The sequence below is a fragment of the Amphichorda felina genome (assembly GCF_050947745.1).
Source record: "Amphichorda felina strain 45539 chromosome Unknown scaffold_7, whole genome shotgun sequence".
In the NCBI taxonomy this organism is placed as follows: Eukaryota; Fungi; Ascomycota; class Sordariomycetes; order Hypocreales; family Bionectriaceae; genus Amphichorda; species Amphichorda felina.
In genome coordinates this window covers 510,531-530,949 of record NW_028145043.1, presented here as the reverse complement: position 1 = coordinate 530,949, position 20,419 = coordinate 510,531, and the positions used below count along the sequence as shown (strand labels likewise).

Genomic DNA, 20,419 nt, shown 5'->3' with positions numbered 1-20,419 from the left:
CGGGATTCAATTCCGACTTATCAGTCGCGCGGTGGAATGATACGGAAGAAGAGTTAAACCGGAGGCCACGGATTAAGATGACGTCCACGCCTCTAGGCCTGAGACAGAAGTCTCCGGAAGCCTGCGATCATCGAACTTGTCAGGCAACGCAGGCCCATCAAGGCTGCAGTGTGGCAGTGGCAACTGCATCCTGAAAACTTGCAAAAAAAGAAACCCCCGACGTCATTTGTAGAGTGGATGCGCCGCCCTCAGCACCCACTTCCTCCCGAAGGGCCCACTTCGGCGCCACTCTGCTGATTTCCGCCGACCAGATTCGCTGTGTTCACGACATGTGCTGAGTCATCGTCATCGAGTACCGAGTCTGGTGCGCCAGGTCCTGCAGGCAATTCAGGGCCCAGCCAGGCCTTCGGGTCCCTGGAGGCTCTGGACTCCTGGGAACGTTGCTCCGTCCCTGTCCGTCCCCGAACTCGCCGGTTTCTCCCTACGAGACCGATACTTCTACTACGACGTAATGTAGCACAGGCTGGTCGGCCATTAGGTCGTGAATGCTCGACTCCGAAAACCTCCACTGTCATGCCCCACGCTGATGAGACTCAAGTGCACGGATACAAGTGCACGGATACAGTATTTCTACGGAGTACCAACACCGTCTTCCCACTGTTAAACTTCGAAACAAAAACACCAAGTAGTCAAGGGGTATCGTCAATTCTCCAAATAGCAGCAACCCATACACACATATCCATCACTCTTCCATACAAAAGACAACGACTGTCCTCCTCTGATACTAGAAAGTTTCAAGATAGCTACAAGATCTTCCCACCGGCGGGTCATATGCCGGCGCAAAGCAGAGCTTCCCCCCGGGGAGTTGGGATAGAGCAAGCTCCCCGGGATTCGCTCAAAAGATATAACTACAATAGGGCCCGAAGGACCTAGCCTATTACGACTGCCTTATATCCGTAATCGAGTTTAGGAGTCTAGACCGAATTAGCACCTCTGTAGACATGGCATCTCCTCAAAAATATGACACTTACTGCAAGTTTCGATCCCTCATCTCGCGGTCGAGGGTATCCATTTGCTTCGCCGTGACGCGAGCCTTACTTAGCTGCAGACACTCTCATGTTAGCCTCCATCCTCGTAATGATAACGCGCACTAGCTGGCATGAAGCAAAGGGGCTCTCGCACCAAGGCCAATGCTACAGAGTCATGGTCTTCTTCGTCCTCACCTTCTGCCGACTCGGCGTCGTCGCCCTCGGCATTGGCGTATCTGCTGTCGGCCAGGCCCTTGGGCTTGATAGGGGCGGCGTTCGCCTGCGACATTGGTTAGCCATGAACCTGTGCTTGGAGGGGGGTAAGAAATAGTCTACCTTAGCCTCTGCAATCTCGGCATCCTTGACCTTGAGCTGTAGCTGGAGCTCTTCCACCTTCTTCTCAAAGTCATCAACCTTCTTGGACGACTCATCAAGCTGGGCCTCAAGGTCCCTGGCCCTCTTGTTGGCATCCTCCACCAGTGTCGTCATGCTCTCGTTGAGGTCCTGGTAGTCGGCCTGCGCCGTCTTGGTCTTGGCCTCCCATTCAGCCTTGTACGCCTCCAGGTCCTTCTTGGTGAGCTCCAGGTCTCCCTGGATATCCGAGTACTTCTCCTGCGACGTAGCCAGTTCGGCCTTGGCCGCCGCCAGATCCTCCTCCTTGGCCTTGAAGTCTGCCTCCTTGGCGGAGAGCTGTTCCTTGAGCGCATCGGACTCAGATGTGTCGGGCTTGACGTTCTTGGCAGCGTCGAGTTCGGCGAGGGCAGTCATGCGCTCCATCTTCTCTTGAGCCAGCTGCTGGCTAAGGCTCTGGATCTCGGCCTGCGAGTTGTCGAGAGCTTCCTGGACCGCCTTCAGCTGCTCAGCAAGCGCGCCCTTGGCTGACGTCGACTCCGCGAGTTTCTCCTCGAGCGAGATGTTGCTGTTGCGGTAGTCGGTCATCATGTCGTCGATGGCCTTAGTGTGCGCAGCCGACAGCTCTTCAAGCTCCTTCCTGGCATCAGCGCTGTCCGTCTTGAGCCGGTCCATGGACTCGGCGTTCATGTTGATGAGCTTCTCGACCTCGTTGGCGTGCTTCTCATCCTGTTCTAGCCGCGCCGTCTCGATAGCAAGTTCGTTGCTAGCCTTGACATTCTCAATCTCAGCCTTGGCTGCCTCTAGTTGCTCCTGGAGGAGCGCCAGCTCAGCATTGTGAGCGCTGTCACCAGCCTCCTTGGCCGAGGATAGCTCCGCCTTGAGCTTCTCGAGTTCGGCGGTATGAGCGCTGTCGCTAGCCTCCTTGCTCGAGACTAGTTCTGCTCGAAGCTTCTCCAGTTCCTCAGCATGAGCGCTATCGCCAGCCTCCTTAGCCGAGGTAAGCTCTGTCTTGAGCTTCTCGAGTTCTTCAGCATGGGCGCTGTCGCTAGCCTCCTTGTTCGTGGTAAGCTCCGCCTTCAGCTTCTCCAGCTCCTCAGCGTGGGCGCTGTCACCGGCCTCCTTGATTGCGGTGAGTTCTGCCTTAAGCTTCTCCAGTTCCTCGGCGTGAGCACTGTCGCTAGCCTCCTTGCTGGCGGTAAGCTCAGCCTTAAGCTTCTCTAGTTCCTCGGTATGGGCGCTATCGCCGGCCTCCTTGCTCGCAGCGAGTTCCGTCTTGAGCTTCTGAAGCTCCTCAGCATAGGCGGTATCACCGGCCTCTTTGCTTGCCGTAAGTTCAACCTTGAGCTTCTCAAGTTCCTCAGCGTGGGCGCTGTCGCCAGCCTCCTTGGCCGAGGACAGCTCAGCCTGGTGGTCACCCAGAAGCTTCTCCTTCTCAGCGGCGCTCTCCTTCTGCAAAGCCTGCACAATCTCGGCGTGTGAGACCTTGAGAGCCTCAAGCTCCTTAGACAGGGTAGATTCGCCCTCGCTCTTCAGCACCTCCAGCTGTTCGGAATGGCTGGCCTTGAGAGACTCAATCTCTGCGAGGTGAGAGTCCTTGTCTGCCGAGGCACCAGTCTTGGCCGACTCCAGCTCCTCGGCATGGCTGGCATGCAAGGCGTCGAGGTTCTTCTGGTATTCGGCTTCCTTGGCCTCGAGGGCGGCAACAGCGTTCGCATGCTCCTCTTTAGCAGCAGCAAGAGCGCTGACGTGGCTCTTGGCAGCCTCCTCAGACGACGTCTGGAGCTCAGTGTGAGTGTGCTCGAGCTCCTCGAACTTGCGCTTGAAGAAAGCATCCCCACGCAGGGCTTCGATTTCGTTCTCGTAGTCCTGGGTGATCGACCTCATGCGCTCGTCGTGGATCTCCTTGAGCTTTGTGATTTCCTCATCCTTGCCTGTAAGGGCACCGTGGGCTTCCTCGACCTTGGCCTGCAGGGCCGAGATATCCTCCTTGACCTTGGCGAGCTCGTCCTTTGCAGCGGCCAACTCGCTCTCCTTCTCGCTCAAGCTGGCCTGCAGCTCGCTGACTTCTCCGCTACCGGTATCGATCTCAGCCTTGGCGGCGGCGGCGGCGGCATCGGCAGCCTCCACCTTGACCTTAAGCTCAGCAATCTCACCCTCCAGAGTGGTGACCTTGGCTGTGTGTGCGTCCTCCTCGGACTTGGCTTTCTCCTCGTTGGCAGCCTCCAGAGCGGCCTGGGAAGCCGTAAGCTCGTCGACCTTCTTCTGCAGTTCGGCTACAGCAGCCTCATGGCTTGCCTTGAGATCAGCAACGGCCGTCTCCTGGGACGAGGCATCGGTCTGGCCCTGCTCCAGCTCCTCCTTGTGTTTGGCCTCGAGTGCCTCAATGGCCGACTTATGCTGCTCAGCCAGAGAGGTCTGGAGCTCCTCAATCTTGGCGGTATGCTCATACTGAGCCTGCTCCAGGGCGGCCTCGCTGGCTTGGACCTTCTCATTGTTCTCGGCCTGAATGGTCTCAAGTGACTTCTTCAGGGCCTCAAGTTCAGCCTCGGTGGCCTCCTTGGAGCCCTGGGCCTCGGCCAGCTCCGTCTTTTGCTTCTCGAGCTCCGCCTCAGCAGCCTCCAGTTTCGACGTGGCCTCGGAGACCTGGGCCTCAAGAGCGGCCACAGCAGCCTCATGCTCGGCCTTGGCACTGGAAATGGCCTCTTCGCTGTCGCCGCCCGAGGGCTCCTTGGTCTGCTGCTCGCTCAGCTCCGCAATCTTCTCCTCAGAGGACTTGATCTGGGCCTTCAGAACCTCAATCTCAGATTCACCCTCGGCCAGCTTAGCCTTAAGTTCCTCAATCTCCTTGGCAGCTTCCACCGAGGCAGCGGGGCGGGTCGCGGTGCGAGTGGCAGTCGTGGTCCCGGCTGTGGAGAGTCTCTTCCTGGCAGGGTCCGTGCTGGAGGTAGCACCAGGAGTGCGAGTCGTGGTGGTTCTCGTCGCACCAGTGGTACCGATGGTGCTTGTCCTGGTAGTCGTCGTTCTCGGGCTGACCGTACTCGTGCCGGTGGTGGGCCTGCGCGCAGCAGACGTGGCGCTGGTGGCTCCCGCCGAGGTCCGCTTCTCGCCGGGCTTGGAAGGGCTCGACAGGAGGGTGCTCGTCCGCCGGGAGGCGGTCGATGTGGTCGACTTCTTCTCATCCTCGCTGGCACTAACACTGGGTCGGCTGCGGTGGGTCGAGGTAGAAGTGGCCGTTGTCGGGCGGCGTGTGGTGGTAGTGGTACCAGGAGGACGAGTAGGAGGCTTGCTCAGACCACCTGTAGCGCGCGAGGTGGCAGAGTTTCCTGCCGTCCTAGATGCCGTGGTCGAGGTGGCCGGACGACGGACGGTGCTAGTCGTGGTGGTTCCCGGCCGCCTGGTGGTGGTGGTGGTGGTCGAGATCTTGGTGGGCCCATTAGACTTGGGCGCGGGAGCGGCTTCAGGACTCGGCTCGGGGGCAGCAGACACGTCAGGGGAAGAAGGGGTGGGAGTCCCCCCCTTCTCCTGGGGAGCGTCAGAGGACGAGTCAAGGACCTCGGCAGCAGCCTCGGGTTGGACGACGTCGACGTTCTCGATATCAGACATGGTGGAATCGATCGGGTGCCGCAAATCTACAATTGATTAAAACCGTCAGCAACTAGCACAGATGAGATTCCGCTAGGAGTTGGGGTGCAGCCCAATGCCCAGCTCAGCTCGGTGAATAGACTTTCAACGCCGCCCAACGTCCCGCGCGCCACGTACCTTTCCTTGTCCAGACAGCTCAAAAGCTCTCTCTCCTATTCCAGCAAAGTCGCAAGAAAGGAGCAGAACAAAACAGACAAGCAGCAAAAACACAAGGCAAGATCCCCACGATGTATGAGAAGCAAGGGGGATAGGAGTTTGGCGTGTTCGGGATTGGGATCGAGGGGAACAGAAAAGGGTCGTTGGTGGGTGATTGATTGGGAAAAGGGATGCCCAAAGAAAAAAGCTGCCGAGTCGAGTTGAGAGATGAACGCCAGCAGCCCACCTAAAAGCCCGGGGTTGCCAGTGGCCCACAGGTGCTACCGTCACATCGCAGGCCTGCAGTTCGTCCAGGTCCCACTGATTTACAGGGGTTGGGGGGCCTCTTGCAGGCCTAGCCAGTTCACACGCCTCATCCGTCACCGCCAGCTGGCTGGCTGCTGCAGCGCCGATCTGGCAGCGTCCAGTGTCCACCCACAGACTCCAATTGACATCCATCATGCATACCAACTTGCTGAAGGCCATGCTTCATCCCATCTAATTCACGTGGTGCATTTCTCGCTAGACAAGCTTCGTGGTAATCATCTCGCTCGTGCGTCTTTTGACACTATAGACCTTGTGGCGCTGCCGCCGTGGATCTCAATCATCTCATGACATGAGGTTAAATTAGACACGCCTTATTAAACGCGCCGGTGAGTCGATGGCCTTCAATCTTCGCGCGCCTTGCCCAGCCTCCATCTACCCAAATTCACAAGGTAATAACTAGAGAGGCGGTCTAGAGGTTCTCCAATCTCCACCACCACCGCATCACCTTGGAGTCACATCTCAAACCTTAGCTTCCCCTGTCGTGCAGCGGCCTTTACACGCATATCGTTGACCAGCAAACCGAATGAGCTCCCTGGACGTTATCGACCCCCGTGATGCCCGTGATGCGTTAGCAACTGCAGAGCCACGCCTCACATCCCACGCCAGATCCGGGGTTGCTGATGTGGCACCACATCGTTGGCACAACAAATGCCTCCCGTGAGTCCCGTCTGGTGTCCGAGCCTGCAGTAGTCCTGGGTCAGGTAGGAATTTTCAATGTTCAATGGCACCCAATGACGGGCAGCAGGCCAAGTGCGACGCCTAAAGATTGGAGTCGGGCTGGAATCATGTAAAGCGGAATCCTGGCGCTTGCAAATCGCCTCAGGGGATAGGTCATGACACATCTGTTCTGTTCATCAACTTATGTTAGCTAGCTGACCAGAATTCTCTTCCCGACTCCGCTTGATAGATAGGAGTACTAAGAATTGTAGGTAGGTAATAGACCACGCAAATCCGGGGTATCTGAACTCCGTGCATTCAATACATCAAACGCCGCCCATACGCGCTGCCTCATCCAGAGGTACACCACGGGGGTGGAACCCTTTTCCACGCCTCAAACTTCCGCCGCGACAGCTCTTTGAGCTCTCCCACCCTCTGCCTCACATCTTCCGCACTCCGCCCGCGTAGAACGTTGGCAAGCACTGCAAAATCCGGATGTGGGACTCTCCGGATGGCCGTAAGGAGCTGATCATCCTCGTGATAGTACCACCCATCGTTCTTGGCGGCGTATTCTTCCTCAGGGGATAGATGTCGCGTTTGTGACGAGTTCGGCGTCACCAGCGCAGGTTGGTGCAATGTTGATGGATCCACCAAAGGTCTGGAGTTGGCCGTCCGCCTTCTAGACATTTCGTGGAGCATCATCTGCCGATCGCCTTGCTCGCGGAGCTGGCGCTTCTTCTCCTCCCTCTGCTGTCTGAGACGATTGTCGTTCTCAATCGCCAGTTGCACGTCTGCCTCATGATTGGCCTCTTCCCTAAGTTTCTCCCAAGCACTTCTGACATCGCTCTGGAAGTGTTCGAGGTACTTCTTCGGCAAGGCCAGGCGACTCAACATAGCCACCTTCTCGTTCGTTTCGGGGGGCTGCCTCAGCTCCTTCATCACATCACCGTGGAGTATGCCGATCCAACCAGTGATTTGAAGCATAGTTTGTAGTAGTGATGCCGAAAATTTGCCCTCCCCAGGAAGCGAATCGGCCTCCTTTTCCAGCCTCTCCTCCCTCGATCGCGAGCTCCCCAAAATGAACATCTCTTTCAGAACGAGAAACAGAAATGGGATGATGATGCGCCTCAGACTTTGAGCAGTGCGCTCTGCGAGACCTTGTTGCCCTTGATCCGAATCGGCACGCAGTGTTGCAAATCTTGTAGTCATGTCCTGGACAGAAACCGCAATGGAGTAAACGGTTTGTCTAAGTGCCACCACTGTCTCCATTTGTCGTAGATAATTGGCTTGCTCCTCGGGGTTGGCTGCTGTAGGGACCTGACAGCAGAGACGCCATAGACTATAAATGTACCATAGCATGCGCTTGGAATAATAGCCTTTAGCATGGCCACTGTGCTTTTTATACCACAGCACCTGGCCAGGGTCTTCTCGCGACATATTATTTTTCATGCGGAGCCGTTTCAATTTTGGTCCTGGTAGTTGTTCTCCTGAACAGAGCTCCGTTTGCCACATTTTGCCTTCTCTGGTCCATTGGGGGTTTCCCATGTAATCCAGAAGAAAGCCAAGAGCGCGACTTTGGACTGGGGCCAATGGAACATCCTGCTCTTCTGGAGGGTCGAAAAAAGCAGGATCATCCCACTTCTCTTTTTCTATGCGACTGGACGATCCGGGCTGAGTTTGAGGCGACAATTCTGCCGACCCTGCCGACTGTACCAAGGGTGACGAGGTTCCCTCTCTAGAGTCTCTAGGGTTATAGGGATCGGGCACAAACCCGGTGCTATCCTTGCTAGCCGCCGTTTCAAGAACCACCATCATTCCGTCATCTGGATCCGTACTTTCCCCATCTTCGTCTTGGTATGCACTCCCTTCATTTTCGTCTTGATCATCCTCGCCTACGGCATCTAGACTGTACGGGTCACCCCTCTCTGTAATTTCTTGAACCCGGGGGGTTTGTCGTTTCCTCTCCACCATTGGCCAGCCTCTCCCACGCGTGTTTAGATTCGTACGCTGGCGCTTCACTTTCGGCCGATCGGAGTGCTGTAGGAGCCTCTTCGCCGAGAGATCCCCATTCGGATAGACTAAGGTGGTGCGCAGTTGGTGGACACTGCGCAGCGACGTTCGATATAGGGTGGGATCGTTGATCGGGGAGTAGTGCTTGGGTGGCTTCTCGGCAAAGATGTCTGGCTCTCCATCGCTTGATTCCGAAGGAACGGGGTTACTCTGTGCCGGCGTTGTAGTACTGCCACGAGTGGCCTGGGTGCGGGTTGATCGGCGGGTCGCTGGTGCCATGATGGCGCAGAGCCCGACTGTTGAAGAGAGCTGTACGTGACGAAATGTGGCTGAAAGGCAGGCAGAACTCAAATCCCTTATTATTTCGACACGGATGGAAAGGGTAGTTATCAGTGGTGCCGATTCATGTTCGCTGCCAAGTTCGACGACGGGTTGCGGTTGGTAACGATCATGTTGGACGCGTTGATGAGGGAGCTTAACGCGTCGTTAGGTGGGCAGCACTGGAGCTGAGCAGAGCAAACCTACCGCATAATTCTGAGGGTCTAAATATTAGGTATGCACCAATTGTGCTTGGATTTGAACTTGTGCATATACTGTGATATTCAAACTATATACTTAGCTGGTAATGTACTATTACCTATTGTGCCTATATTATTTGGTAATATCTTGCTCGTATTGTATTGTTCTCATAACATGAATACTTGCGCCCCTTCACCTTCTCTCCGCTATTAATACTCCGTCCACTGCTCTGTCTGTGTAGACAAGTGCCCCTCCATGCCGCTGACTAAAATTCACATCATCGCAGCAAAGTTCCCAACATGAACTCATTCCTGCTAGCACTCGTCACCAAGCACTTGTAGGTACATGCACAACTTTCAAAGGCACATAATAAAGGGCCTACACACTCCATCCTGTAGACGGGAGTTATACCGATCGACCAACGAACCCTACACCAGCACCGTGGTGCACGGTTCATCCATCTGGGCCATGGCCTCACCATCGCAACGTCCGACTGCTCCCGGGGTCCCTAAGCTTCCGCTCCTCGACCCTAGCTCACCACATACCTTCACCACCCCCGTGAAGCGCATCCACGAGGGCCCAGACGTCTCGCGCTTCCTCACGTCGCTCGCCTATCGCGATATCGGCGTCTTCCTCCTCCAGCTCAACCACGCTCTTGTACCCCGCCATAACCCCCCCTCCACAGCTCCCCGCGTCTTCAAACTCCCCTCTCCATCGTCACCTGCACCCACGACACCGTCCATCAAGGCTCTGCAGCAGCTTCTTTCCACAGTAGAGAGCTACATTGATGAGGCGCCGCCCGACCCCGGTCCTAGGAGGTTCGGGAATGCGAGTTTTCGCAAGTGGTTTGAGCTCCTGGAGCACCGGGTAGAGGGGCTGCTCGACGAGGGGCCGCTGGGGGAGACGCTCAAGGTGGGCGATGGAAGTGCAAAGGAGGAAGTTGCGCATTACCTAAAGGGGGCATGGGGCAGTGCGCAGCGCTTAGATTACGGCACCGGCCATGAACTCAGTTTCTTCGCCTTCCTGGGCTGCCTCTGGAAGCTCGGGGTTTTCAAGGACGGAAGCGACCAAGACGGGGAGATCGAGCGCGAGATCGTCTTGTCTGTCTTTGAGCCGTGAGCATCACTACCACATACCTTGAGATTTACCGGGATTTGCTGACAACCATCAGATACTTGAGGGTGGTCAGAAAGCTCATTCTCACATACACCCTTGAGCCCGCCGGCTCTCATGGAGTCTGGGGCCTTGACGACCACTCCTTCATGCCCTATATATTCGGCTCCGCTCAGCTCACCCGCCCTATCAGCCCCGATGACCCGACTCCTATCGAAGGATCTGTACGCGGCGCACCCCGTCCTGCAGATGTGACCAAGTCTACCGTTGTTGAGGACTTCCGCCACAGCAACATGTACTTCTCGGCCATCGGCTTCATCAACGACGTCAAGAAGGGCCCCTTCTGGGAGCACTCGCCTATCCTCTTCGACATCTCGGGCATCCGCGATGGTTGGGGTAAGATCAACAAGGGCATGATCAAGATGTTCAACGCAGAGGTGCTCTCCAAGTTTCCCGTCGTCCAGCACTTTCCCTTTGGGTCTCTCTTCTCCTGGGACCGCGACCCAGATGCCCCCGAGCCTACGCAGAGCATGCACATGGTGAACCAACCTGCCGCGGTAGCGGCTACTGCTGCTGCTACTCCTGCGGCAGCGCCTCCTGGGACGGGAACGGGTGCGCCCTGGGCTCAGGCGGCGAGGATGCCGAGTGTTCCCTCCGGACCCGGCATTCCCTATTCGAGAGTGCCGCTAGGGCTAAGTTTAGGATCACTGTCATCAAAAGCACCTAATCCGACTGGCAAGCCCCCGGGTGACGAATCTACCAGCGCCCAAATCACTATGACAAGAGCTCCTTGGGCCAAAGATTAGCTGAACATATATAAAGAAGAAGAAAACTCAAGTCATACGTATATACGTATTAAAGACGTCGTCACATGCGCAGCAGTAGATTGGTACATGAGTGTAGTAACGTGCAACCCGTATAATCATTCTGTATTCGTTTCAAGGAGCCGACATGAAATAAAAAAACGCACAGCAAAAGTACAACATTACAGCGAGTGACCAACAAGGGTATATCTTAGAACACAACACATTGCTCATCGAAGCGCCCTCCGATGGGTATCCAACTAACCAATCAACGGGTAAAGAATAGCAAAGAAACAAAACAATCAAGAGCCTCGCAACCGTAGACCCTGATATAGTCCTTGTTAAGAGAGATGGCCCCCTCGGGGCCTTGTCATAGCCGGCGTCAGGAAAACATGGTGATAAACAGCGCTTAAGAAGAAACAGCGGGAACAGCGGGGGCGGCGGGAGCAGCGGCCTCCTTCTTCTCGTCGATAGGTGCCTCAACCTCGAGTGCCTCAGCGGCCGGGGTGGGAGCCTCTTCCTTCTTTTCTGCAACGGGAGCCTCAGCAGCGGGAGCCTCAGCAGCGGGAGCCTCAGCAGCGGGAGCCTCAGCAGCGGGAGCCTCCTCCTTCTTCTCTTCAACGGGAGCCTCTTCCTTCTTCTCTGCAACGGGAGCCTCAGCAGCGGGAGCAGCCTCCTTCTTCTCTTCAACAGGAGCCTCCTCCTTCTTCTCTTCAACGGGAGCCTCGTCCTTCTCGTCAACAGGAGCCTCAGCCGCAGGAGCATCAACGGCAGGAGTGGGGGTCTCCTCCTTCTTCTCTACAGCGGGAGCGGGAGCTTCAGCGGCGGCGGCAGCAACTTCTTCCTTCTCTTCAACGGGAGCCTCAGCAGGGGCTTCAGTAGCGGGAGCGGGAGCGGGAGCCTCCTCCGTCTTCTCTTCGACAGGAGTCTCAGTAGCAGGAGCCTCAGTGACGGGAGCAGGAGCCTTCTCCTTCTTCTCTTCGGCGGGGGCGTCAACGGCGGGAGCGGGAGCAGGAATATCCCCCTTATTCTCTTCGATAGAGGCTTCAGGGGCAGGAATCTCAATAGCGGGGGCCTCCCCCTTCTTCTCCTCAACCGGGGCCTCAGCAGCGGGGGCCTCCTCCTCCTTTTTCTCCTCGACGGGGGCCTTAATAACGGGAGCCTCAATAACAGGAGCCTCCTCCTTTTTCTGTTCGGGAACCTCGGGAGCAGGAGTGGCGGAAGCAGAGGTCTCCCCCGTCTTCTCCTCGACCGGGGCCTCAGCAGCGGGGGCCTCCTCCTCCTTCCTCTCCTCGATGGGGGCCTCAATAGTGGGAACCTCAACAACTGGGGCCTCAGCAGGGGCTTCAGTAGCGGGAGCGGGAGCGGGAGCCTCCTCCGTCTTCTCTTCGACAGGAGCTTCGGGGACAGGAGTCTCAGTAGCAGGAGTCTGAGTGACGAGAGCAGGAGCCTCCTCCTTCTTCTCCTTGATGGGGGCCTCAGCAGTGGGAGCCTCAGCAATAGGGGCCTCCTCCTTCTTCTCCTCGATGGGGGCCTCAGCAGTGGGAGCCTCAGCAATAGGGGCCTCCTCCTTCTTCTCCTCGACGGGGGCCTCAACAATGGGAGCTTCAGCAATAGGGGCCTCCTCCTTCTTCTGTTCGGGAGCCTCAGGAGCGGGAACGGCGGGAGCAGAGGTCTCCTCCTTTTCCTCAACGGGAGCCTCAACGGTGGGAGCCTCGGTGGAAGCTAGGAACAAGTTAGTCATATGAATTCCATATACACATGGGGTCTACCTACCAGCAGCGGGGGCTTCTGCAACAGGCTCAGGGGCAGCAGCAGGCTCCGTCTTCTCTTCAGGCTTCACCTCCTCTTTAGCAGGCTCAGCGGTGGGCGCAGCAGCGGGGGCCTCCACCTCGACAGGCTCAGGGGCAGCAGTAGGGGCTTCCACCTCAGTAGGCTGAGGAACAGCAGCAGGCTCGGTCTTCTCTTCAGGCTTCACATCCTCTTTGATAGGCTCGGCGGCGGGGGCTTCCTTCTCAATAGGCTCAGGGGCAGCAGCCGGCTCGGTCTTCTCTTCAGGCTTCACATCCTCTTTGATAGGCTCGGTGGTGGGGGTTTCCGCCTCAATAGGCTCAGGGGCAGCAGCCGGCTCGGTCTTCTCTTCAGGCTTCACATCCTCTTTGATAGGCTCGGCGGTGGGGGCTTCCGTCTCAACAGGCTCAGGAGCAGCAGCGGGCTCCGTCTTCTTCTCGGGTTTCACTTCCTCCTTGGCAGGCTCGGCGGCGGGGGCTTCCGTCTCAACAGGCTCAGGAGCAGCAGCGGGCTCCGTCTTCTTCTCGGGTTTCACTTCCTCCTTGGCAGGCTCGGCGGCGGGGGCTTCCTTCTCGGCAGGCTCGGGAGCAATAGTAGGCTCCGTCTGTTCCTCAGGCTTCACTTCCTCTTTGGCGGGCTCGGGGGCGGGGGCAGGGTCAGCTGTTCAAGTACATGTGCGCGTTAGATCCCCGAATGCTCTCCTGACGTCCGGATTTCGCTCCTAGAACATCTGGATGCGATTGCACTTTGGATTGAACGTACTGGCGGGGGTTGCGGTCTTTGCGGGCTCGGCGGCCGGTTTGGCAGGCTGTTCCTCGGGCTTGGACTCCGCGGGCTTAGGCTCTTCGGCCTTGGGCTCCTCAACCCTGGGCTCCTCGACCTTGGGCTCTTCAGCCTTGGGCTCTTCAGCCTTGGGTTCCTCAACCTTGGGCTCCTCGACCTTGGGCTCCTCGACCTTAGGTTCCTCAGCCTTGGGTTCCTCAACCTTGGGTTCTTCAGCCTTGGCTGCCTCAGTCTTGGGCTCCTCAACCTTAGGCTCCTCAGCCTTAGGTTCCTCAGCCTTGGGCGCCTCAGTCTTGGGCTCCTCAACCTTAGGCTCCTCGGCCTTGATCTCTTCAGGCTTGGCCTCAGCAGGCTTGGTCTCTTCAGGCTTCACCTCAGCAGGCTTGGTCTCTTCAGGCTTCACCTCAGCAGGCTTGGTCTCTTCAGGCTTCGCCTCAGCAGGCTTGGTCTCTTCAGGCTTCGCCTCAGCAGGCTTGGTCTCTTCGGGCTTCGCCTCCTCGGGCTTGGTCTCTTCAGGTTTGGCCTCAGCAGGCTTATTTTCGGGCGTTGGCTCCGTATGGGTAACTTCGGCAACCTTCTTCTTGAAGACGCCTTTGAGTCTAGCCTTGAGGTTCTCAAGGGCTCCGAGAGCTGGTAGAAGCGCGGAGTTGTTAGCATCGTCCTTGCTGGAAGATATTAGGTGATTAGACGGCTGACTTACGGACACCAGGCATTTTGGGCGGAGGGGCGAGGGGGGGAGGAGGATGTTCAAAAGGCTGCGAGGAGGGTTAGCTTTGTTTGTTTTTGTTGGCGGCTGTTGCTATCGACAGCCCCCAGTTGCACAGGTCTCGGGAGGGAGCCCTTGGGAGCTCCCACATCGGACGAACGCACAAGCCAGTGTCGGGATTGAACGTACCTTATGGGGATGGGGTTTCGGTGATAGAACCGAGAGTTGATGGGGGAGGTGGCTCAAAGCACACGATGATGGAGAATTTGAGAGAGGGTGGGGGGAGCCGGAGGCGGTCGAGAAAGTTGCACCATCCGGTGAATCAGCGGTGGCCGGTGATGCAGGTCGAGGCAGCCAGCCAGGGCCCTTGGGATGAAACCCGACCGGGGGAGCTGCAGGGTGCAAGCGGCTAATCTTCCGCATTCCAGCTGCAGGCCACTGAGGGAGCTCGCCGTTGGAGGGTCCCCCAGCGCTTGTGGCGCCAGTCGACGTCCCCGCCCCATTTGGCCCATTTGGGGCCCTCTGCCATCATCAGCAGACCTCGTGATGCTGCATGCAGAGCACTGGTCATGCAAAGCATTGATTTTTGCGCTGCGAACGACGAGATAAGACGTGCAGGGAATTCTATCATCGTGTCCAGGGACGTACGTCGTTATCACTGCCGCATCTTTTCATCTGGGGCTCAACATGGTAAATTACCTTACATGTTCAGCTACCCCCGCGTATGAATCGGCGAGCTTCTAGGCCCATGTGGGGAAAGCACAACGCCCACCGACTTATCAGGAGCAGGGGTGGTAGCAGAGGCTGCCTCCAAGACAATGTCTTCGACACAAAGCGTGGAAATATTGATGTCGATCATGTCTTACCATGCCCACGATTTCCGCAGTGAGACGACGGACCGGAGTCTTCACCAGTGTCCTCGGTTGGATTTCCCACAACGGTAATTACGTACCTACGATCCTACCCGTAAAGGTATTAGGTACTCGTCTGCCCAAAACAACATGCTGTATGTATTATTTAAGACTGGAAATAAAACAAACAATCCATCTTTTTTCAAGGGGCAAAAAAAAAGACAGTGCAAAAATGAGCAAAAAAGAAAGAACGGGGCCTGACCGGGGATTGAACCCGGGACCTCGCACAAACAGGTGGAACCCAAAGCGCGAATCATACCACTAGACCATCAGGCCGTTGTCTCGATATGTTCTTGTCTGAAGATATAAGGTATTTGAACCTTTCGTCCAGTTGCTTCAGGCCACCCCGTTGTTGAAAATGCCATATTATGACCAACGCATGAAGCATATGGGTCCTATCATCTTGGCTACAGGAGGTTTCGTGTCATGTATAGTGCCGGTGGCTTGTGGCAAGATTCAATAGAGGCTGTTGGCATGTTTTGTGTTGTATCGCTGGTGAGCTGAAATACTGCCAGTGTGTACCTACTGAAAAGCCTTGGGCATGCATTCTGACTTCAGAATATTCGTAGATACGAGTAGGTACGTAGGTATCTCATCATCGATCGCTCTAGTAGTCGTATTTGGATCATGCCCTTTTTCCACTCCCCGCCCAAGCGCCTTTGACTCACTTCGGAACGAAATGTCCCTCTCGAAAGTTCCCCACATCATGATTTCCGTATTTTGTCACTCTGAGGACTATTAGTCTGTAGATATTGCGGCTTTGCGATAAATTCTTGGTTGGTAATCTTCAGCTGCATCAACACCAAGTCAGGCCCTTTCCTCCAACCATTCCAAGAGCCGCTCTTGCGCGTCCGCACCTAGACAGAGGCCACCCGCCTCATCAGCCACCTCTTTTACTTGCACCCTGCGAGACGCCTCCTCTTCCCAGCTATCCATGCCGTCGTCCCATTTGCTCCGCTCCTTGAGCTCGACCTTATTAATGCTGCGCTGCATCAGTTCCGCCAGCTCCGCAGCCTGCGTCTCAAACGTGTTACCCCGCCGCTTCAAGGCGCGTTTTCCCTTGGACAGCTGTCTAGAGTGCTTCTCATACAGAAGCAAGGCCTCTGGGATCGCGAGTGTCGATGCCCGAGGTGGGAAGACGAGGTGAGACTTTCGCGGTGGTTTGAGCGGTTCGGTTGGTTCTTTGTCCGTTGCCTGACCAGTCATGAGAGACACCAAGTCATACAACGGTGAGGAGTCCGCATCGAAGCTACTAGGAACATGGAGTCCTGGGTTGTGGAAGAACAAGCTGGGACTTGCAAAGGGGTCGAAGAGGTTTGACGGTTCCCTGAACAAGTGTGGTATCCATTCCTGGAGCTCCTCCAATCGTGCTCCCTCGGCAAGAGGCTTAGATGTGAGTGCACCCTGAAGTGTGGACTTTTTGCGTTTGTGGATGGGATGCTCGGGGAGAAACATGGTCCAGTTGTAGACGCCATTGTACGTGGCAACACCTCTGACACCAAACCTCGCATGACGCGTAGTCTCGCTCAAGGCAAGGGACATGGCCAGGCTGGCACCCAAGAAGGACCCATAGACAAAAATGTCGCGTCGTCCAGGGTGAGGCGGGGCCAGGTTGGCGAGAATCCAGGAGTAGGCAAAGGCCGTGTCGTGAACTGGTGCTGGCCAGGTTCCTTGCCGCGTGCTATGGGGGAGATCTGAGTCCAGCTCATCCCAGCGGTAGTTGATGCTCGCGACAGGCCATTCTCGGAGGACTTCTGGAAGCTGAGCCTGTCCCGCGTCTTGACTCGAGGGGAATGCCGGCAGGTGTATCAACAAACTCGATTCTGTGGGGCATTCCGACACGTTGAAAAGACTTGCAGCTGGTTAGCCATGAGGTGCTCAACGGTGACCTAGTACGAAGGCACCCACTCTATGGTGACATGGCCCGAGGAGCCACATCGCACCTCGACGCGCTCATGGCTACGCGTTGCAAAGGCCCTGGTGGACGAGGCCCGGCGAAGCGGGAGGCGGATGAAATGACTGCGCAACGGGCTATTCCATGCTCGCATATTCTCCTGCGTGAGCAAGAGCAATTGGATGCGTATTTAAGGAGGCTAAGAATGCATGTTAGCTGATGGAACGGTGCCATGTGACGAGTCAACCTACGCTGATCACCATGCTCTCTAGCTCAATAACTAGCTCGGTGGTAGAGGGGGGAGTGCACGATGCATCGCCCACGTCTGCCGGTCGGATTGTGATTGGTGACCTTTCAAACTGGATGTAAACAAGCCTTGGTGTGTCGAGGGGTCTGAGTTGTGAAATGGCTGGGGTTGATCTTGGACAATGTCCAACATCTTGCACTGTCTACCCGAAAATTGACTGGACCACAGGAAGTGCCCCACAACGTCCAACATTGTACTCGTACTCGTAGAAGTCCAGATGGCCCGGGGGGTTCCTCAAGCAGCTCCAGGTGCCAGAGAGCCCGAAATACGTATCACTACATTATACCAAGTGAGAAATAGTAAATGTAGATCGAAAATACCCCCAGTTTAATTAACACCTCATACACCACGTTGTCAGTGAAAAGGCACCAGTGTGCCATGGCTATCTTTGTTGCTAAATGCACTATTTAAGTAGCTCCATGCTTGTCCCTCGCTTCGTCAAGTAGTATGCTTTGAGGGTGAATGTGGATGCAGTCCAGACAACTCTTATACGCTTCCTACGGAGTACAACACCTCCAGGTGTGTGAGGGTGGCTGATTGCAACTGGTAGCGCATGTAGCGCCTTTACGTAGTAAGAATAGCGCCTGTAGCAACCCGCAGCCCGCTGGAGTGGCGTCCACGGTCCATTCCAATCGTGGGGAAACACTAACATTTCGCAACTTCACGACTTTAGGTTCGCGATGAACCCTCGACGTCATTCCTCCACACATGCACATTTGCACTTCTTGCACTTCCTGCACTTCCTGCACTCCTACGGCTTGGCTACCGCCCAGCCCCAACTCTTGGCAGTGTTGACATCCGCCTATCACCATGATGGCCATCTCCTCATAAGTGCTAGCTACCTCCTCCCAATGGGGCCTCACACTGCGACCTCGAAGGCCTCTTTGGTGGCCAGATCTTGAGGATCGGACCCGGCGTCAGCAAGATCAACCCTGATCCGGCAGATCAAAGAAACGAAACCCACCATGAACGACGCCGATCTTGGAGAAGATATTCAAAGCCATGCGGTGCAGGCCGAGGGCCAGCTTCCCAAGCAGTATCGCTTCCAGAACGATGAAGCCCATCTCTATCCCAGGTGAGCCCGGCGTGTAGCTTGGAAAGGCTTGATACTAGGCGACCATGGCACTGACTACGTCTCAGCCGATGGTGGTTTGCCTCCTCTGCCTTCCCTTTGATAGCAGGCACCCTTGGCCCTGTTGCCTCGGCCTTTAGTATCTGCGCCCTCGCCCGACCCTGGCTACAGCAGATCAAACCTGGCCAAAATATTACCACAGCTTCCTTTATCAAGGACCCTTCATGGTATCTTTCGATAATATCTCCTCTCATATCCGCTACTAATTGCCCTCAGGCTCCTCATCATCAATGCCGTTCAGTTGGCCGTGGCTATCGTGGGCAACGCGTTCCTCTTGCTCAACATGGCTCGGCGTGTCCGATTCAGCATTGCCCAACCCATCACCATTGCTGGATGGTACATTTCTTCCATTCTGCTCGTGGCCCTCACTGCAACCGCAGTAGGGCCTCTGTCTGAAGGCCTCCCTGGCCCAAGTAGCCAGTACAAACTGTCCCAGGCCTTCTGGTACGGGGTGTGGGCCGCCATACTCTACTTCTCCATGGCTTCCTGCATGGCCGTAACCTTTTGGGGCGCCTGGACGGGGCATTATGACAAGGATTTTATTCTGACTACAAGCCAGCGTACCCTGATGCTGCAGACCATCGTCTTCCTCATGTACCTGCTCCTGGGTGCCCTGGTATTCTCTCACGCTGAGAATTGGAACTATCTCGACGCACTCTACTGGGCCGATGTTACCCTATTTACCGTTGGTTTCGGAGATTACGCCCCCACAAACAATGTTGGCCGCGCCTTAATGATTCCTTATGCGCTCGTCGGTATCATAAGCCTTGGTCTCGTCATTGCCTCCATCAGGAGCATGATTCTTGAGCGTGGTCAGAGACGATTAAGTGCCCGAATAGAAGAAAAGGCTCGTCGAAAGACAGTCCGCTCCATGACAGCACGAGGCGAAGACGCTATCCTGAAGCCCATCTATACAGAATCTATCCCAACTGCAAGTTCGCAGTCCAGTCTGGATACTGGAAATACCCCGCCCAACGAGTATGAGCGTCGGAAAGCCGAGTTCGAGCTTATGCGACGCATCCAGCACCGAGCCTCGATGCGCCGGAGATGGGTGGCCATGGGAATATCGACCGGCACCTGGGTCGCCTTGTGGCTGGTCGGTGCGGCCATCTTTCTCAGATGCGAGGAGGACTACCAGGAAATGACCTATTTCGACGCCTTCTACTTCAGCTTCACCGGCTTGACAACTATTGGCTACGGAGCCTTTGCGCCAGTCTCAAATGCCGGTAGATCGTTCTTCGTCTTTTGGTCGCTCCTGGCTCTGCCCACCACGACCGTGCTCATCTCCAATGCTGGAGACACAGTCGTCAAGTTCATCCGCGAGGCAACGCTGGAACTAGGTAACATCACGATTCTACCTGGGGACGATGGCTTCATGGGAAATCTGAAGCACATCGTGAGCATGCTCACATTCGGGAAACTGTTTCCCGATTTCGAAACCTTTCCCAAGCCTACCCCCAGTGACCCTATCCCGCCACTCGACGACGACGACGATAGCGACGATTCATCAGGGGAATTGCCTGACCAGTCGCAATCATCCCCTGCCCAGGAAGAAGGCAGAGGGCGTAGCAGCTTCCTCGACGTGGAACGTGCGCAGCACAGTGACGAACAGGCGGCAAACCAAGCCAGAGGAACATCCACCTTCACGTCACACGTTCGCCGTTCATTGTCCCGCATCCGCGACCCCCTAGATGAGCTACCTAGCGGCACCGAATTCCATTTCCTCCTCATCTCCGAGATTCAGGTCGTCAGCCGCCACCTTCGCGAGCCGAAACCTCACCAATACACCTTCGAGGAGTGGGCGTGGTACCTGAAGCTCATCGGGGAAGACGAGCGCGATCCGGAAAACCACCGCAAACCTCGTGCCAAGGGCCTTAGGGGGGGTGGCCTCGCGGGGCACGACGAGCTTGACAATCAACCGGCGTGCCGGCTCAACCCGATCCGCAACGAAGCCGGCCAGAACATCAAGTGGTCGTGGGTCGGCAACCGCAGTCCCCTCATGGGTTCCCAGGAGGAGAGCGAGTGGATCCTCGACCACCTCATCAACCGCCTGCGCGAGTCCCTTTCTGCCGAGCGGAGACGCCAGCTCAAGAGGAAGCCCCGTACAACAAACCAACTCGCAAAATCCCTCGGTGTTGCCAGGGCGGCCAACGCCTTCGCGGCTGGACTGAACGAGAAGAGGGGCCGGTCATGATATTCCTAATAAGGGGGGACTATTGAATCTTCATTCTTGCCCCCCATGTTACTAACTACTAGTATATATACTATGCATTAGCTTTGCGGAGTTGTGATGGCAATGTTGGTTTT

At 56.2% G+C, this 20,419-nt stretch overlaps 6 protein-coding genes and 1 non-coding gene across 7 annotated transcripts; 2 read left to right on the top strand and 5 right to left on the bottom strand.

Annotated features, from left to right (window-relative positions):
* Positions 1 to 1,027: 1,027 nt before the first annotated feature.
* ACO1O0_006966 (uncharacterized protein) lies at positions 1,028 to 4,985 on the bottom strand (the record flags this gene model as incomplete). Its single annotated transcript, XM_083196342.1, has 3 exons — positions 1,028 to 1,102; positions 1,183 to 1,308; positions 1,365 to 4,985. The coding sequence occupies 3 exons, from the start codon at positions 4,983 to 4,985 to the stop codon at positions 1,028 to 1,030; spliced, it is 3,822 nt and encodes a 1,273-aa protein (XP_083047550.1).
* Positions 4,986 to 6,494: 1,509 nt separating this feature from the next.
* Positions 6,495 to 7,352, bottom strand: ACO1O0_006965 (uncharacterized protein; the record flags this gene model as incomplete). Its single annotated transcript, XM_083196341.1, has 1 exon — positions 6,495 to 7,352. The coding sequence occupies one exon, from the start codon at positions 7,350 to 7,352 to the stop codon at positions 6,495 to 6,497; it is 858 nt and encodes a 285-aa protein (XP_083047549.1).
* Positions 7,353 to 8,971: 1,619 nt separating this feature from the next.
* RRD1 (peptidylprolyl isomerase RRD1) lies at positions 8,972 to 10,591 on the top strand (the record flags this gene model as incomplete). Its single annotated transcript, XM_083196340.1, has 3 exons — positions 8,972 to 9,009; positions 9,071 to 9,787; positions 9,844 to 10,591. 3 exons carry the CDS (start codon positions 8,972 to 8,974, stop codon positions 10,589 to 10,591), a joined length of 1,503 nt encoding a protein of 500 aa, XP_083047548.1.
* Positions 10,592 to 10,997: 406 nt separating this feature from the next.
* Positions 10,998 to 13,875, bottom strand: ACO1O0_006963 (uncharacterized protein; the record flags this gene model as incomplete). The annotated part of the gene is made up of 4 exons (XM_083196339.1): positions 10,998 to 12,313; positions 12,365 to 13,039; positions 13,142 to 13,792; positions 13,863 to 13,875. The coding sequence occupies 4 exons, from the start codon at positions 13,873 to 13,875 to the stop codon at positions 10,998 to 11,000; spliced, it is 2,655 nt and encodes an 884-aa protein (XP_083047547.1).
* A 1,097-nt stretch (positions 13,876 to 14,972) lies between these two features.
* On the bottom strand, positions 14,973 to 15,055 carry ACO1O0_006962. The gene has a single exon. It is a non-coding gene; the product is annotated as a tRNA-Pro (tRNA).
* Positions 15,056 to 15,586: 531 nt separating this feature from the next.
* ACO1O0_006961 (uncharacterized protein) lies at positions 15,587 to 16,736 on the bottom strand (the record flags this gene model as incomplete). The annotated part of the gene is made up of 2 exons (XM_083196338.1): positions 15,587 to 16,631; positions 16,723 to 16,736. 2 exons carry the CDS (start codon positions 16,734 to 16,736, stop codon positions 15,587 to 15,589), a joined length of 1,059 nt encoding a protein of 352 aa, XP_083047546.1.
* A 1,209-nt stretch (positions 16,737 to 17,945) lies between these two features.
* ACO1O0_006960 (potassium channel family protein) lies at positions 17,946 to 20,306 on the top strand (the record flags this gene model as incomplete). The annotated part of the gene is made up of 2 exons (XM_083196337.1): positions 17,946 to 18,055; positions 18,329 to 20,306. 2 exons carry the CDS (start codon positions 17,946 to 17,948, stop codon positions 20,304 to 20,306), a joined length of 2,088 nt encoding a protein of 695 aa, XP_083047545.1.
* Between the last annotated feature and the right edge of the window lie 113 nt (positions 20,307 to 20,419).